The sequence below is a fragment of the Homalodisca vitripennis genome, chromosome 3 (genome assembly GCF_021130785.1).
Source record: "Homalodisca vitripennis isolate AUS2020 chromosome 3, UT_GWSS_2.1, whole genome shotgun sequence".
NCBI lineage: Eukaryota > Metazoa > Arthropoda > Insecta > Hemiptera > Cicadellidae > Homalodisca > Homalodisca vitripennis.
The window spans coordinates 140,422,447-140,440,608 of NC_060209.1; the positions used below are offsets into that span (position 1 = coordinate 140,422,447).

An 18,162-nucleotide genomic window follows, 5' to 3' on the forward strand; every position below is an offset into this window, starting at 1 on the left:
CTAAACATTGCTCAATGCCTGTGCTAAATAATCATATACAATGCACCACATTTAGTCTAGTGGTGAAAGAGGCATTCTAGACCAACATTTTTATCAACTGTATGTCATAATATTGTACTAATAACTTACAAAGCTTAACATAAGTAAACGTCCTCTGTAAAGAGATAAACGAAAATATCTGTATCTTATACAGATATGAGTCTTGAATATTCCAAATCTAGTTGTCAACAGATATCAAATTGCCACAGTGAATTGTAAGCTCTTGTTATTTTACAAATTATACTTTTGCCAATATGCAGAGTATAGCGTAGTTTTTAAATGTAAATTTGTTATTGTGAAGTATAACTGCGTTTTGTGTTGAATACGACGAAATATATCTTATTCGTTGGTTCCTGTCCTAATACATTAGAAATAAAGTCAAATATTAAATAAAAAACTGTACCACGAATTTATTTGGTACCAACCTTATTATTTATGATCATGTGTTAGTTATTTATGATTATATTATTTATTTATGATTATATATTATTTATTAAAAATAATAAGTGCTAATAAATAATACACAAGTATCCTTTGTTAGTAGTTTCTTTCTGACAATGGAAGGATTTTGAAGAAAATATAATTTTTTTATATTTTTTACTATTCAGTGATAAACAAATCAGTAACTACGTTTCTAGACCTGAAATCTGATTCCTTACAGTACTAATAACTCATCAACAAAAGATTCAATTACATGATTACGTTTATTTCAATGTACTATAATTCTCTACAAGTATATGGTCACATCCGGTTGAAGTAGGAGCTAATGTAGTCACCAGACTTTCACCTGACGGACATTACATTTTTAATGTTAGAACTCACAAAAGTATTGTCATAAGTGAAGTTTGCAAAATATATGGAAGATTTGAATATAAAATTGGTCAGTATAGTGGATGGAAGTATGTACACGTTGATTGATTCAAAGATTTATTTACAAATGATGTCGTTGATGACTAGATTTACAAAATGTTGGCAGTTTTTAAATACATAAAAATTACAAAAATTAATAAATATACAAAATGATGCTCCTGTTCAGCTGTTATCCACGTCATGGTCCTTGGTAGCTCGTACGTCACGAAAGAATCCACCTCCACTGTAGCCTCCAGGATACTGTTGATACCCCCCAAATCCAGAGCTGAACCCTGAGCTTCCGGGTCTATAGAAACTTCCGCCTCCAGGGTTCACAGGTCTACCTCCGATAAACGGGCTACCTCCACTGTAACTGTTGTAACCTCCGTTTAAACCTGCCCCTCCGTTTAAAGCTGCTCCTCCGTTTAAACCTCCTCCTCCGTTTAAGCCTCCTCCAAATCTGCACAAAGAATGCATGATTAAATAAAACTACTAATTATTATATTATAATTTATTTTACAAACAAATGTTTGCGTCTCCGTGGTTTTTATCAATTTTATTATATTTTTTTTTAGATGGCGCAATCGATTTTGGGTTTGGAATTTTTTATGTCAAATTCACAGTCTTTAATATAACATCACTGAATACAGAAAAGTTATAAAGAATTGGGTTAGATTACTCTACATTAAATTACATTCATTATAAGTAGACAATGTAGACAATTTGTTGTAATCAAGCATAATAAAAACATATGACGATAAGACAAAATGTGAACTTTTACAGATTTAAAATGTACACGAGAAATATTTTCTGTGGAAACGTGATTTATATTCATTAATGGCTCAGTAAAATAGTAGTTTTTTATCAAATATAATTTAATAAAATTACATGTTTAAAAACATGTTACCAAATTTAATTTTGTATAAATAAACAATTGCACTACCTAAAACCATGACTCGTGTAAGTTTCATGCTGTCGAATTTCATATTTTAATATTGCACATTTAATTTTGCCTGATTACAAAGCGCCTAAATGTCCTACTTTAAATACCTGTAGTTGCACGTGGAATGATACAAAAATCCTATTATTATCTTTTCATGGAAGTACTTTTAAAGAGCTATGAACTTTCCCTTAAAGTATTTTTCAACCCAACAATTGACTGCACCAGCTTACAGATCATTATTGACGCAGGATAATTTGAAAGTCTAACAGAGTTTTGGATGTTACAGTCATTTTTTACTAAACAGAATTTTAAATGTGAACTATAATCTGTTCTCCTTTACAGATATCAAGTCTTATGATTTCCATCTTAATTTTATGTCTTAAGATTTAACTGAACAAGAGAACAGATTGCAGTTCTTTAATCTAATTTTTTATCGTAAGGTATAACAATGACAAACATCCAAGATTCTGTGTCTTTGTTTTACAAGTACAACATCAATGCCAAACTGTGAATGTACTGTGTAGTAGCCAATAACAAAATCACCAATGTCACTTGATTTCAAACGTCTGGTCGCTTGAAAGAGGTGATTCCTCGCATGTCATGAATGTTTGCCGAAGCCTTACGTTATAGTTTGTTCTTCTTCCGAGGTTTCTGCACGATTTAAATATTATATTCCTTTTCAATACCTCCCACAAAGAATAGTCAATGAGGTGAGGTTTTCCTAGTCTGGTTATCAAAGTGGCATTCTCGTCTACAGGTTCAATCGATTATTTGATTGATATTATGACTTTAGTGATTAGTGACTTAGTTATTATGATATTAGTGATCGATTATTATTAGTGTGATATCACTAATAATATTTAATACTAATAATGACATGGTAATTTATTACTCAAAACTACGATTAAAAAAACTTACGTAAAACGTTTTCAAATGTATTTATTTATAATTGTATTCATAAGGTATAAATATTGCTTAACAGTGGAAATTATAAAAAATTAAAGTTTTGGCATTACATCATTTACGTATTAGAATATTAACTCCATTCATTTTAATTAATACATGATTGTGTCTTAGTCACTCTACATTATTACGTGTTCAAGAAGTGTAACAGTTTATTTGCAACAATGAACATAACTCGTAAGGGACTGTAATGTGAACCATTGTCAGAGGCGATACCATCTCTGTCGTAATTCTCGCTAATTGCTACTAACTTCTGCTGGTACTAATTGGCCTGAATTTGAGAGCTTTCTCACCTTGCTTTGCGACTGACCAACATTAGTCACAAAATCTGTAAAGATCGCCCTCAAATTCACTGCAGCATAAAATTCTAAAAGTAAAGTAAAGATGTCAATTTTATTACGCGGAGTTAGGGCTAAAAACCTCCTCTAACACTACATATTTGTCAGAACACATGTTTAACAAAAACCAGTAAGTGGTAAATACTCTGTTTGACGTACTCCAATATCCATGCAATCAACTGCAAACCTTTGCGGTTTCCTTGAATGTTATCCAGTATTAATGAGGCATGTTAAAACTTGGATGGTTGAAGACCTCCAGCACCAACCAATACCGAGCGAAGGTCAAGGTGCAGTTAATCTTTTAGCGAATACTTATTAACACCGCTTATACACTGTTGACCATGACTAGTCAGACCATTGAATAAGTTTTGTAAAAAATGTTTTAGCGATATCTTACAACATACAATAACATGGTAATTCCTCCATGGTAATTCCTCAAACCAAAAATTTTCACATAATAAACAAATGTTATTTTTACGTTCTGTTCAACACGTATAATTTGTAAAAAGATACAATATTCAATCATTTGAAATCTGATCTAATGATAATTTGGAACATTTTTTAGTATTACAACTATAGTTTGATTATGTGCAAGGATTGTAAACATTTTTTTATTCCAGGCATTTGAGTAACTATAACTAGTTGCCCATTTCTTTTTTTTTTTTTTTTTTTTTTTTTTTTAGTATTGGCCTTCCGCCACAAAAACAGCATTCTTGTTGTTCTTACAATACCCCACCAAGTTTTTCAAGTAAAACTCTGCACCATGACAAAACATCTGTTACAACTTAAATATTTTACTAAATTTGAACCAAAACTAAGAATTTTTTTATCAGTTATTTCTATTGGTTCAGTGATCCTATAGTTAAATATGATGGATATATTTTACTACTTTAGGTATTTATTTTAATACATTAAACTTTTTATTTGATAAAACAAGGTTTTATAAATATCTTAAATGTAAGTCAATTATGTATGCGTGCGCGCGCTATATTAAAATCGTCAGTCACTTTCTGAATGAACATTAAGCGAATTTATAAATGAAATAAATTACATTAGTTTATTTGGCCAGTTACTTAGAGAATCAAAATAATTTATTTATTATGGAAAATTGGCATTTTTTCTTCACAATTATTATTTTAATAAGGCATGTATTAAATTTTCACTTATAAATACACTAGCTTTGAATACATAGCTTTTCGTACATTTTGTATTTTTTGTTTAGTAAGTTCTGGTATTATTTAAAGTTTCCATTTTCAAAATAGTTAAAATACAGTAAGTATTTTATATAGATGTAACTTTAATCTCTTAACACAAAAATAGATACGCAGATGCTGAAAATTGCAATATCTATTAGTTGGAAAGAAACACGGATACTCGCGCGCATGGTGTTGCATGTGAAATGTGTCCCAACAAATGGCTTACTACGTTTTACTATATACAAATTTTTCTTTGATCATGATATTATATAATTCATAGCTAGTAGGATCGTTGTATCTATGTTAATTCAAAAAACTTATGTTTAAAATGCTGAACAAAATAATAATATTAGTTTATATTTAGTGTTTCAGCCTAAATTAACGATATCCATACCAACGCTTTACCAATATTCGATTATACTTAATTTTGTAACAATCTTTATTTTGATGTTTTCTTGTTGCCGTCATGGATAAAATTAAGACTACCAATTTAAAATGGTTACTAGAGTCCAGATAAATTACATGGAGTAATATGCCTATCGCCGAACTAATGTAGCTTCATATACATTAAGCGTCTTACAAAAAGTCAGGTTTTTGGGTCAGTTCGTGTTCTATATATCGTGCGGACAGACAAACAGACAAATAGACAGAAATGAAACGCTTCCAGCCTCTCCAGTGATAGGCTTCGCTAATGCTCAACTAATAAATCACAATGACAAAGTATACAATTTAATAAAATAATATCATTCGGAAATTTTTTATAACAAAAGAATATATAACCAAACATATTTTCTACATATCTACAACCAACTTTTTTCTGTACTTGTTATAAAACTATGTTACATGAACTGTAATTAACAGAATGTCATAAGTACCGTATGAAAGATAATTTTACTAATTGCCTCGGAAATTTTACCTTAATATGCATAAACAATTATATCGTTACATAAATAAATAATCTACTAAAAAGCGTTGTGTAGATAAACTCTTTTTTCTCCTTTATTGTTTCCAGACAACACCGGTTCATGTCGAATCACACATAGCCAATATATTTTAACGTTTTTTTACCTAATGGCTGCTTCTTTAAAAAAAACCAACAGACTTGAAAAAGGTAAATTCAATTAAACTTCAGTATAAAATAGTTACTGATTTTAGTGCTAACATGCATCTATGTAAATAAGCATAAACAGATATTATATTCGTAATGTGGTAACAAATATTAATGTCTTTTGAAAAAGTGGAGTAGATGAAATAAAACTCTACAATAACATTGATATTTTTTACTCCAAATATGTTTTTACAACACCTACTATCTTTTAGTTTTTGTAAAATTTATAACAGCCACAAGATTATATTTTACCTTACTAACGTGTTTAAAATATCAAATAATTTATGAACTTGCTCTCACTATTTGAGAACGTCATTTTAATTTAGAGGAACAGGTATTATCGAATTTCTATCACCGAATTTTATTTTTAGAATGAGCAATTCCCAGATTGTGGAATATAGACGGATCTAAGGTTGACACATTTTCCATTTTTCTTGACACTTTTTTATAAAAATAGTGTTACATATTTTATCAGTATTCATTATGCCTATACTATATTTGGTATTTCTATATTATGCGTAGGTAAATGATCTCTCAATATTCATTTGTAAGTAATTTTGGTCGTAAAAAAATTCCAAATGATCCTTCCAAATGATCATAGATGGTTTTTTTTTACTGTAAAAGTCCTAAATAAGGACGATAGTTAGTATTTTTATTTACAGTACGAAATTCTGATGTTCGTTTCAGCTTAAATTTTATAATTTCCACTACAGTCTTGAATTATTTAAGTTCTTTTTAGTTTCTCTACCTTTACAGTTCTCGATAACAATGATTGAATTTTAAGCTGAAATTTCAATGGGATTGCTCAAAATGTAAATTTATACAAACACAATCATAAATATAATAATGGTTTGTAACAGTAGACAGATTTGGAGGATACGAAATCTGTAAATATAGATGAGCTTGAGTGTGGATATGAGATTTGTTTCAGATTGAACCATTAGTTATCGAATGATTGTTTCGATTATACCCAAGTTGAAGGATATGAGCTGTCTCCATAAAGACAGGTTTGAATTCGAGGTGGGTTTTTTCAAATGCTATTCCTTAACGAATGGGTGTCTGTAACATCTCACTATCTACTTGGGTGCGATCGATAACTCCACTGTTAGAGTGCAAAAAATATATTCCTATATCCCCATCAATAACTTCAGAAAGATTAGATAACATTGCACCGTTTGTAAAGGGGTTTCTGTAACGTTTTGAAAGTCACGAAATCCAGGGTTCAAGTTCAAAAAGGGAACGAGTGGATCTTATCTACGAGCTCATTATTTATGCTATCTGTTTTGAACCAGTTACGAGTGCCATTAAAACCCCTTCTGAAGTTCAAAAGGTTTAAACCTTGACTTCTGTAGAGTCGTGAAGGTGCAAGGAGAAAGGGTTTACGACTAACTTTGATCTCTGAGATTTTCGCATACCTCGGCTTTAAGGAAGTTCTAAAGCTAACAAAGCTACCATTAAGTCTTTTATGGCACCATCGGAACGCCCATCAATTTTATACTTTTGTTTTTTATATTTATATAGTCATTATCTTCAGTATGTTTGCATAACCAATAAAATCTATATATGAAAATAAAATGGTGTCTCTATATGCGTATGTTTTTATTTTATCACGTAAACACTTCGAAATTCTAATACTAATTTTCACTAATTTCACTACTGAAATTCTACATGAACTCTCAGAGTCTGCCTTACGTATAAACTTATTTCTACATCGAAAATCTATTTCTTGTTTAGGGAAATTAGGCAAAATCAACAATAGTAAGACTGGAGTAAATTTAATGGTGGTAGATTACATTGTAACACATTTTCTTCATCGTGGTGACAAGGCAAACGTATCATTGTAGATATAAATCACTTGAACTATAAGTGCACATAGAGGTGCAAAACCTACTAATTACGTTTGAAGGTTCGAGTAACTTCGATCGTTTTATAGATACTAATCAATTTTAAACTAACGTTAAAATATTACACTTCCAAGATTTTGATTATTGTAATATCTACGTGGATGTAACTGTATAATTCTTTACTTGATCATCATAACTTTTATTCAAAATCATTTTTAGCTACTAGTATGAACTAATATTAAAACTACAACATTTTGTAAAATCGTCGGTAAAAATTAAAGTCTACGACTTTAGTTTTACTTAGTAACCTTGTTCTCTTAGTACATATTTACTAATTTATATCTTTATATATTTATATTTGATAGAGCAATACATGATAGTGAAAATAGTAAAACTCGATGCGTCCATGCGAGGAAAGCAACATGCTCCTTAATCAAACTAGTTATCTTCTCCTCATGAAGACATGCTACTTTGCACTTTAGGCACCTCACTACATATTATCATCATTCAAGTCCAATAACAAAAATTGGTTATTACTAATATACCTGTTTCGTTAAAAAAAAGCATGCCATGAGAAAAAAATAAAACATTCTGTTCACAAACTTATTCACACATGAGCGATGTTCGTGTGATCACGTAGTAGCAATAGGTCAGTGAACACAATGTAAACACGTCATCTGGTCACTCATATCCAAGGTCGTACTTATATAAGACTCGTTTGATAGTTAACCGATAAACGTACAAAATACTCCATCGATATAAGCAAAATAGTATGCATTTTTCTTTTGAATACTCTCAATCACTACGACATATGCAAATACTTTAATTATTGGCAATACTAATGGATGTCTGCACATCGGAGGACACAAAAAATTGAAATATGTTTCTTCGTTGTCTTTTTCGATTCAGGAATTGATTTTTTTTATTTAAAAGTATTAAAAAAATAAATTAAAACTATGAGTGTAAATTTAAACCCACTTTAAAGTTACTTAAGTTATTTTAAAGAGGTTAAACTACCCGAACTTATTACACGATGAAACACACTGGCTGCCAAACGGCGTAATGGGAGACCTTAAAAGGGACTGTTGGTGTATATACTATACAATGTAGCGTTATAAAATTATAAGTATCTCACAAAACACCTGCTTTGTATGACATTTCTTTTCAATATGGCGGCCGTCCAAACTTTTTACACAATTTAGTTATTTATGGACCTAAAGTAAAAGGAAAATGCGTTTTAGGATGCTTGTAATATTTCCTAAGCTTCTTTTTATAAAAATGTTTTGCATCTAGAACTGTATTTTAAATATCAATAACGTGTAAAGCCCATAATAATTTTTGGACCACCAAATACTAGCGGAAGAAAAGTTCAAACTTTGTAAATAAATTTACCTTATAGCTATGTTGGCTTACTTCATTTGCCAGATTTGTTCACCATTTCGTTCCATATGGCGGCCGTTTTAACTTCAACAAAATTACAACTCGGCTTTAAAGGATCTAGAGAATAATTAAAAAGAGTTAGGACAGATAGTGATCCAGGTTTCTCTAAGTGAGATGGAAAATGAATTTTGTTCTCTCCTTACCCATTTCCGTAGTATCCTGGCCCGTAACCAGATCCGTATCCAGACCCGTATCCAGAGCCGTAGTACCCAGGTGCATAGTAGGGGTTGCCACCGCCGAACAAGGAGCCAAAGAGGCCGCTTAATAGACCTCCGGTGTACGGCTGAGCTTGAGCGTTCCTATCGCCTCTCTTCTTGAATAACCCAAGGGTCCTCTCCTCTCCCGACTCTGCTTGTCCTGTCTGCGCTGAGGCGGCAACCACCATGACAGCTATCACAACTACCTCTAATAACGTTACCTGCAATCGGAAAAGTTGGTTTAGTTAAATCGATATGTCCCATGCCTATTGTATTAGTTACAAAGGAGATACATCATTCATACGGAAGGATTTCTGTAGGTAAAGGGAATTTCTTAAGTTGGTTCTGAGATTTGGCACTAGGGCTGCGCCATTAAACTTTAATTGTTAACCTTCAAATATTTGCTACCTGACCTCTCACTCCACAGGTGGCAGTCCAAGAACTTACTTTTTTCCAGCTTCAATTTAAGCATTGAATGAGTTATCTCTTGTGTAACAAATACAATCAAAGGTCATACCTACAGCTAAAGCTGTTTAATAAGATTATATTTGCACAGATATACGACCAGGTTATATACTTTTGGTTATGGCTCTCGCCCTATAACATCCATAGGATAATTTAGCCTTATGTTTCCATATTTTCAGGTTAATTGCTAACATTACAACTACTGAGGACCTCTTGAATGTCAACAATGTATACCATGAATTATAACCACAAATTATTATAAATTTAAAGCAGTAAACCACGATATCATCAGTATTACAAGAAACTGGTTGCTATTCAGATAAATATATTTTTTGTAAACACAACACATGCACAAACTCTTAATTTTTAATGAATCATAACAAAAAGAGGACTTTTTGCTTGTTTGTATGAATTAATGTCTTTGTCAAAGATAATTAAGGACATTTTGTAGTTTCTGCAAACAACTACTGTAAGAATCATTGCTTATGATTATAAATAAATGTAATACACTAGAAGTTAATAGGAAATGTTGAAAATGTGTCTTACAATTAGGTTGACAAAAGGTTCTGCATCAACAAAAAAAACCACAGAAATCTTAAATGTTTTAAACATTCTTAAAACTTTAATACCTACTTTTTCCCTACCAATTTTGCTGTTAGTACCTACACCATTTTAAATAAAATAAAATAAAATATTCAGTAATGTTTAAACAAATTAAATTTTTAATCGTCACTGGAATGTTTAAAAAAACTAAATTTATTGTTTTACAAATATAAAACAGAACCATTGTATCTGATAAATTCTCATTTTAAAATATCACTACATATTACTTAATAAAATTGTATTATTAAATACATTTAGAAATGTAAGATATTTTTAAATCTTAAATATTTAAGAAAGGATTATTTACACAAGAATGTAAGGAAATACGATGTACAGTTGAAGCACTTACGTATTTTGCCATCTCGAACTAGTGTGGTGAGATCAATGTAAGGCTGACTATATAGTGCGGCAAGTGACTAACTATGAGCTGCGGGTAATACCAGTCTGTGTACTGTTGACACCTCTATACTAACTTGACGCCTTGGGCCCCGTTGGCTAATCACAAGGATCCACTTGTATAACTAACTTCCGGTGTAAATAAATGCCGAAGGTTCGTTAAGTGTAAACAAACGCAAGGTCAAATTCCGTCAATGAGACCGATCACTGGTGGGGACTCATTATATTCAGTGAATGACAAAACTTTGTAATATTAGAACAAATTTGTATTTATTTCTTAATTTCCATTATCCAATTTCCATTTCTTGATTACTGATAATCGTAATTTAGCAAACTAACCCCTACATAATAGTTTCACTCTTTTCATATCGAAAAACTTTTTGTCCTTATATTGTCCGAAGAGATTATCATCAGCTTCTTATTCCACATGTATCACTTCTTCCGTTAAAATATTGTAATACAGTATAAATGAATTATGTTGTAATTTTTTGTTATTTACATATATGTAAAGGGGAAAATAAAATTTAGTTGTAGAATAACAAATCAGGCTTTATTTATTACGTACATTTTGACGTTCGATATACATAAAAATGTTACAAAAACATTATAAACTTTATTTTCAATAAAATTAACTTGGTATATTTGTACAACTGTGAGTTTAACGAATCACTTTTCTAATTTTAACCATGAATTGTTTTATTCATAATCATTATAGTTATCATAACGTTATTTTCATCTATCTTGTCATCTAAAAAATATTTTGACAGATAGTGGGCTTTAGGTTTAGTTAGTATTACATAGAGTTGTTAAAAATTAGCAGAGAATACATTATTTGTGGTTGTCAGAGCCCATTGCTCTAAAGTTTGTAGAACAAGCACAAACTTTGTTCTACCTTTATAATGATATGGTAGCAAAGTAAACCCGAGGAAAATCAGCATTCCCAATAAGGTACGAGTATGCCACACCTTGTGTTACTTAACAGTCTTCTTTGAAGTTGCATGCAAATTTTCAAGTATATAGCTCGTATAACTATTTAAATATATATAACAAATTTATACACAAATGTTCCAATCCAAGAAACAATGCTTATAATTAAAAATAATTTAACAGAACAGAACATTCTAAATACACAAGAAATTGAAGAAATACTTGAGCTCACAAAAATAACTGTAAGACAAAATTACTTTACATTTAACAACAATTACTACATACAACATGAAGGATTACCAATGGGATCACCACTATCCGGATTATTGGCTGATATATTCCTTGACAACATAGAAGAAAAATTCATACTAAGCAATAAAAACAAACATCTAACACAAATAATTTATTATTACAGATACGTTGATGACATAATATGTCTATTCAAAGGAAATGAAAGACATATATATTCAAAAACTACTTAAACCAAATCCATCATAATCTAAATTTTACCAGTGAAATTGAAGAAAGTGATGCAATAAACTACCTTGATTTGACTATAACCAAGATCAACAAAAAACACAATTTCAAAATTTACAGAAAACCCACATACACAGATTTAGTTATTCCTTCCTCATCGAATCACCCATATCACCAAAAAATGGCTGCATTCAAATCAATGATCGACAGATTACACAAAATTCCAATGACAACTGAAGATTTTTATAAAGAATTAAACATTATTAAATACATAGCCCAGAATAACGGATATAAACCAAGCATGATTGATATATTATTGAAGAACTACAAAAAGAAAGAAAATAAGAAGAAAGAAGAAAGAGATATCAAATACATTCAATCAGACTACCTTGGTAAACATTGTCACAAAACTAACAAATCATTTTATAAACAAGGATATCAATTGGCATTTAAAACATCGAACAACCTTGGACTTTTAATCAAATACAAAAGCAATTCAACAAACCAAAATCAAAATTTAAAATTCAACAATAGTGGAGTATACAAATTAAATTGCAACGATTGTCAATCCCACTATATTGGACAAACCGGCCGATCATTCAAAATTAGATTTAATGAACACATAAAAGCATTGAAAACATCATCAAATTCAAAATATGCAGACCATTTAAATAACACCGGCCATACATACACCAACATCGAAAACAATCTTGAAATTTTACACACAAGCAAAAAAATTTGCTTATTATCCACTTTAGAACATTTTGAAATTTACAAAAGTGCCAAAATTAATCATAATATATTATTAAATGACAAAGACTTTCTAACAAAAAATGTATTATTCGACAGACTCTTAAACAATATACAATGATCTCACATAAAATTAAATACAACAAATTTAGCCACCAAGGTAGTAAAAAACACATGACAAATTAATTTTAATTATTTATTTTATAATTAACTTAACCTCATTCGTACCTGAAGATGGAATCAATGATTCTGAAATGTACATAGTGTAATAAAAATAAAAAGTTAAAAAGTGTTAAAAGTTTATTTATATTATGTTAATTATTTAAATATACTTCGTACTGACATCCTAGTATGAGGAAAAACCATTTGACCAGGCATAAAACTTGTTCTTTATAACAACAAGGTAGAAGTACGCCAAGAATACCTGAACCTGGTTTAACTGGACCTCTTTAACTTTAGCTTTCTAGTCTATGAAAGCTTTTGGGTCTTTGAATATGACAGGTCTAGGACTTTTATAACCTCTAGGACTAAATAGGTAATTTTTGCCACTGAAAGGGATTGATTTCTGGGAACAAGAGTTCTTAAGACTCCAGGATCTCCAGGCATATGAGAGTCTCAAGACAGTCTATTGCCCTCCTTCTGGGAGTTTCATACCATTTAGACCTGTTAATAAGAAAGCTCACTCCCGATCTTGTATGCTCATCATTATAAAATGCATGATAATTTTACATGTATTAAATTAAACATTCGGCGAATATTGAGTTCACTAGATATTTATTAATTTTAATATTTACAAACTTAAAATTAGGCTGGCTTTAAATAAACTAATTGTTTGTAAAACTGTTACTAATCTATACTTTCACAATACCACTATTAACTATATTGCCTGCCTAGATATACACGAGTCTATTTAACACTGAAACAGTCAATAATTATTCAAACAAATCCATATGTCACCATTACGAATATTACTCACTGTGTCGCTACAGCTCCTTATAAAATTATTCGCGCTTCCACAATATTCACGTTCTAGAACCTAACAGACAAGTTGAAAAGGGCCACAGTGCCCATCCACTCACTGCTTATGTATGGAAGGGCGGCGCGTGTCGGCCGGATTAAAGAAACTGGCCCAACCCATTGAGTGCTCTCTTTCCAACGGCGCTATTCGCCTAATATTCCTTTGTATCGAAGGTTGGTAAGTTTATCTGGAAGATTCTCCTACACTCTCATAAGAATAATTTAGTTGGAGGAAATCCCCATATACATGTAAGAAGATATATATTTTATCCTACTTAACTTTTTTAACCAGTTTATGCAAATGTGTAATTTTAATGACAATAACTACGGTACTGTTGATCTAAAAATTTTACAACTAATTTTTGTCTTTAATCCACTTCCTTCGTTCATTTGTTTGTGATAGCCGGTAGAAGTGATTGTTAATCTAGCCGTATTCAAATATATCTTTTCTATACTACACAATTAATTATTATATTCTATCATGCTATAAAAATTGTAAAATTCTCATCAAACTCAAATATTCAAAAGGCGATATTAATAAATTATATTAATGCTCATTCCATTTTCTATTTTCTTGGTTTATTCATCGATGAATATAAAAAAGTGTAAGATTCGTGTTTCACATAAACTGAAATAGCATGTGAATAAACTATTGAAATGTGAGTTGTACAAAGAAATGGATTATAAACAAAACGAAAAATATTGTAGGTGCCAAAGTCATTTTACGCTACAGAGGAATTAGAGTACATAATCATATCTGACTACAGTAACGTGATTGGGTTACAATTGAATATCACTAACTCGTAAAAGAGGTCGTGATTCTTAATTTCATGTTCAAGAATAAATTAAATTTAAAATCTTGATGTTTGGGATGTATATAACGCGAAACGATAAGGATTGTCGACCTGTCACTGTGTCACTATAACGATCAGAATCTCCAGCCTACATCAAGGCAAAACTGTATTTTATAATACTGCACAAGTGACGATTGCCATATCCATTTCACGCTCAACGTGATCGAACGATAGCAGATCCTGAACACTGTGGAGCCCCACCCTCGTCCGAGTCCGATCACAGGCCATTGTCCGGGCCAGGCGAGGCGCGGCGATGACGCTGGGGGCAGTTATGGGCTCGGTCGTGTCGTCTCTAACCCACTTCAGAAGCATCCTCCCCGTCTCCGGAGGTGCGGCTCTATTACCGCCGGCACGCTCTAGTCTGGCCGTGCTCTGCTGAAGCAACCGCCACCTTTGGAACTAGTCATTCTTGCCGTAATGGGATTAATGGCAGAGTTCAGGTATGGACTCACAAATCATGCAAAGTTCAAACTTCTCAACTAACGCCACATTTCGACGCCTCCACCTGTGCACGTTTCCGAGCTATTTCTATTAAGGCACTATTAGACACCATTACACCTATTCTAACGTTTGCTCTCATGCGATCATTCAATGTTGTGCCTTTCTCACTCCATGGATTGTATATACATATTGTTAGTATGTTGTTTACTACCCTATACACGTATTAAGCTGATGTAATACGTGTAATTTGGTATGGTCGTGTCTAGTACTCTCAGGAAGTGATTGGAAGAAAAACTACCCGAAATAAAAGATAGGTGACGAAACAGTTATATTGTTTAAACGCAAGATATTATTAGAACAGATCAGTGAAGCAGATGATGAAAAGAGTTCATGAGTGTTGAATTTGTTGCTTTAGATACATCGATTTAGTTTAACGTTCTTTTCATGTCATGTAGACATTAGTGATGTAATACACCGTAAAACTCAGTAGCAACTAAATCATTACCTCCTCATCATAGTCTAATCAGGGGGAAATACGTGTTATTTACCGTGGCCTGTTTGCATTCTTTATTTTTCAACCTGTCCCAAAATCACTCACTCCTTTTAAACACTCCATCAGTCATATCTGCCTTTCTTTATTTTTATCAGTTTATCTTCTTGTCATATCATTATTAAATATATGTATTGATATCAATATTGTTAGTATTTATGCTCTTTTCGAACATACCGAATACCAAGTTATTATAATATTTTAACTCATATCTTTTATATTATAGAAAATATGAGTAGAATGAATGGGGATGCTCTGTGTAACATCTTTTCTGACATTTAAAAACCACAAGCAGATTATTCAAAGAGTGGGTAATTGGAACAATGAAAGTAACCTTCAAATACTTAGATGTTGATCTGATGGTGTACGTAAAGGACCAACTGTTAACACGTTCAATACCGTAGTTTTATAAATATGCCCAGGACAAGCACAAATGAAAAGACATTAAATTTCGCATTGGAAGGTAATTTTCACAAACTTTCAGATATAGCCTAGAACTAGAATGTCTGTTATTCGTACACAGAACCTCGCTTACTTAATAACAGCACCTGATAACAAGGCTACACGTTAATCACTCATTACACTGTACATGGATAAAGCATTCCGATATGTTGTCCTCTAAAGTTATCATTTGGTAAGTTGGCAGTACTGGATAGACCAGAAATTGCCCCGCTACTATCGTCTAGACAACATTAAAGTATTACATTTAAAATTTATTGTGTCGAAAGAGCGATCTGTTTGAGTGGTATGTTTGACCAATGAGAATGCACTACACCATGAATACCTGCTCATTTTGATAGCAGTTAGTAAATATTATAAATACAAATTGAAAAAGTTTCCATTGTAAAATTTATTAGAAAGCAACTCAAGAATCAAATCAAATTTAAAATGTTCTGATATTTTCACAATTATTCGTTTTAAACGAAAAATGGATGTCGTTATAAAGTAACTTTACTGTTTTAATTGAAACAAATGAATCATAATATTTTAAAATCCTTCACCAGCGTAGAGCTATATCTTTATTAGGTGCTGAACATCTGAACTTCGCTACAATTTTTCGCTTAAAAGTCCATTATGGTCCATAATACACAAACATTGAAATGAAATTTTATTTCGGCCTACGAAGTATAGACTAAGTGAATGAAACAATTTAATTCTATTTGTGATTTTATAGTACGCATCTTCACAAAATTCAAATCCATTATTAGTTTTATATTTGGCTATATAATTTGGTATTCTTTTTACTACACGAATGTGGTCAATTAAATATATTGTTTTTAATATATATTACTGAAAGCCCTTAAAGTGCTCAATTTACTTAATTTCTTGCCAAACTTGAATCTGAAGGAGGTGTTTTGAATATTTAAGAAACAGTTTGATGTTTGTTTACACGAACTTACATAGTCGAGATGAAATTACATTCAGAGGAGCCTATGATACGTTGATCACGTATACCACATTTTTAAATGTTTCATCCTATATGTATCTGCAAGCGAATTTGGATTTTTGTGGAACTTCTTGGTTAATGTATTACACAGGTATTACTACACAATTTAGAATTAAATTACAGGCCTTAGATGATACTTAGAAACATATGTTCTCTTCAAGCAACACCCCTCAGGAACTGTTCCTTCTGTCAGTCATTTGTCCATAATAAATGTATTCTTTATTTTTATTTATAAAATATTCTTATGTAATTAAAATATCATTCTAATCCAAACATAAATTAAATTTTGTGGATTGGTAGCTTTTAAACGAATTTTTAATTAATTTTCCAATTTTTACTGAACAATAAAATTACATTATTCCAAATTAAAGGATACTCTAGGAAGTTTACGGTTTCTTTAACATTTAACCACTTTTTGTTTCACTATTACTTATTTCGTATAGGAACTCCTTAGAAACTGTTGGGTTATAAATAATATTATCCTTAGAAAAATAAAAATAAAATATGACGAACACGGATTTGTTTATCGGTTTGTGTCATACAATGATTTGAGTCTAAATGATTGATTTAACTCCTATTTGAGTCTACATGGATAGTTTTAGTTATCAATCACCTGTTGAGCAGTCTTTAATTTTAATTATTAAATGTTAGTACATTTTCTGTATAGGTATAGATTATTAAAACGTTTCATAGGTCTTTCTTAGCATAATACAACTTGTTTGTTAAAAGTTAACTAAGGTCAACTGTTCTCTCATCATTAGCTAATAAGAATATAAGTGGTATTACATTTTACAGGGAATACATTTGTTAGATTATTACATGAAAAAAGTAGTGTCTGAAATTCTTAAACCATTTTGTACAAATCGTTATTTTATATAATTGTGAACAATTCGTGTATTATAATAGAATTTGTATCTATTTTGACTGTGTTTATCAACAGTTCTAGTGAAATTTCAATTTAATTTCACTTTTCCAAACATCCAGTCTGCAAATTAAGTCGTAAAAGTACAATTAGCCAGGAATATAATGAGGCTAATAAGCTAATTATGAGCAAAGATATAAGCCCTTGCTGACATTGTGAACGCTCACAACTATCGCCGGCTGAAGTGGATAACATGGTATCTGTAAGTATTGCTTATGTACATTATGCTTATCAATTCACTTGTTGAAGGTGAAAACAATTTAACGAATGGAAATTTTTATGAGAGTACCAAAAATTAGCCCAATTAAAAGTATTGGTCAATTAAAATTGATAATTGGATACCATTACGCACATTGATTTTATAACCAAATTAAAAATACTTTATTCAACATAGAA

The 18,162-nt window shown here is 31.1% G+C and overlaps 1 protein-coding gene across 1 annotated transcript; it reads right to left on the minus strand.

Moving 5' to 3' along the window:
- Positions 1 to 953: 953 nt before the first annotated feature.
- LOC124358744 (glycine-rich cell wall structural protein 2-like) lies at positions 954 to 10,494 on the minus strand. Its single transcript, XM_046811042.1, has 3 exons — positions 10,335 to 10,494; positions 8,864 to 9,138; positions 954 to 1,348 (listed from the first exon to the last, which is right to left on the minus strand). The coding sequence occupies exons 1-3, from the start codon at positions 10,344 to 10,346 to the stop codon at positions 1,072 to 1,074; spliced, it is 564 nt and encodes a 187-aa protein (XP_046666998.1). The 5' UTR covers positions 10,347 to 10,494; the 3' UTR covers positions 954 to 1,071.
- Positions 10,495 to 18,162: the final 7,668 nt, after the last annotated feature.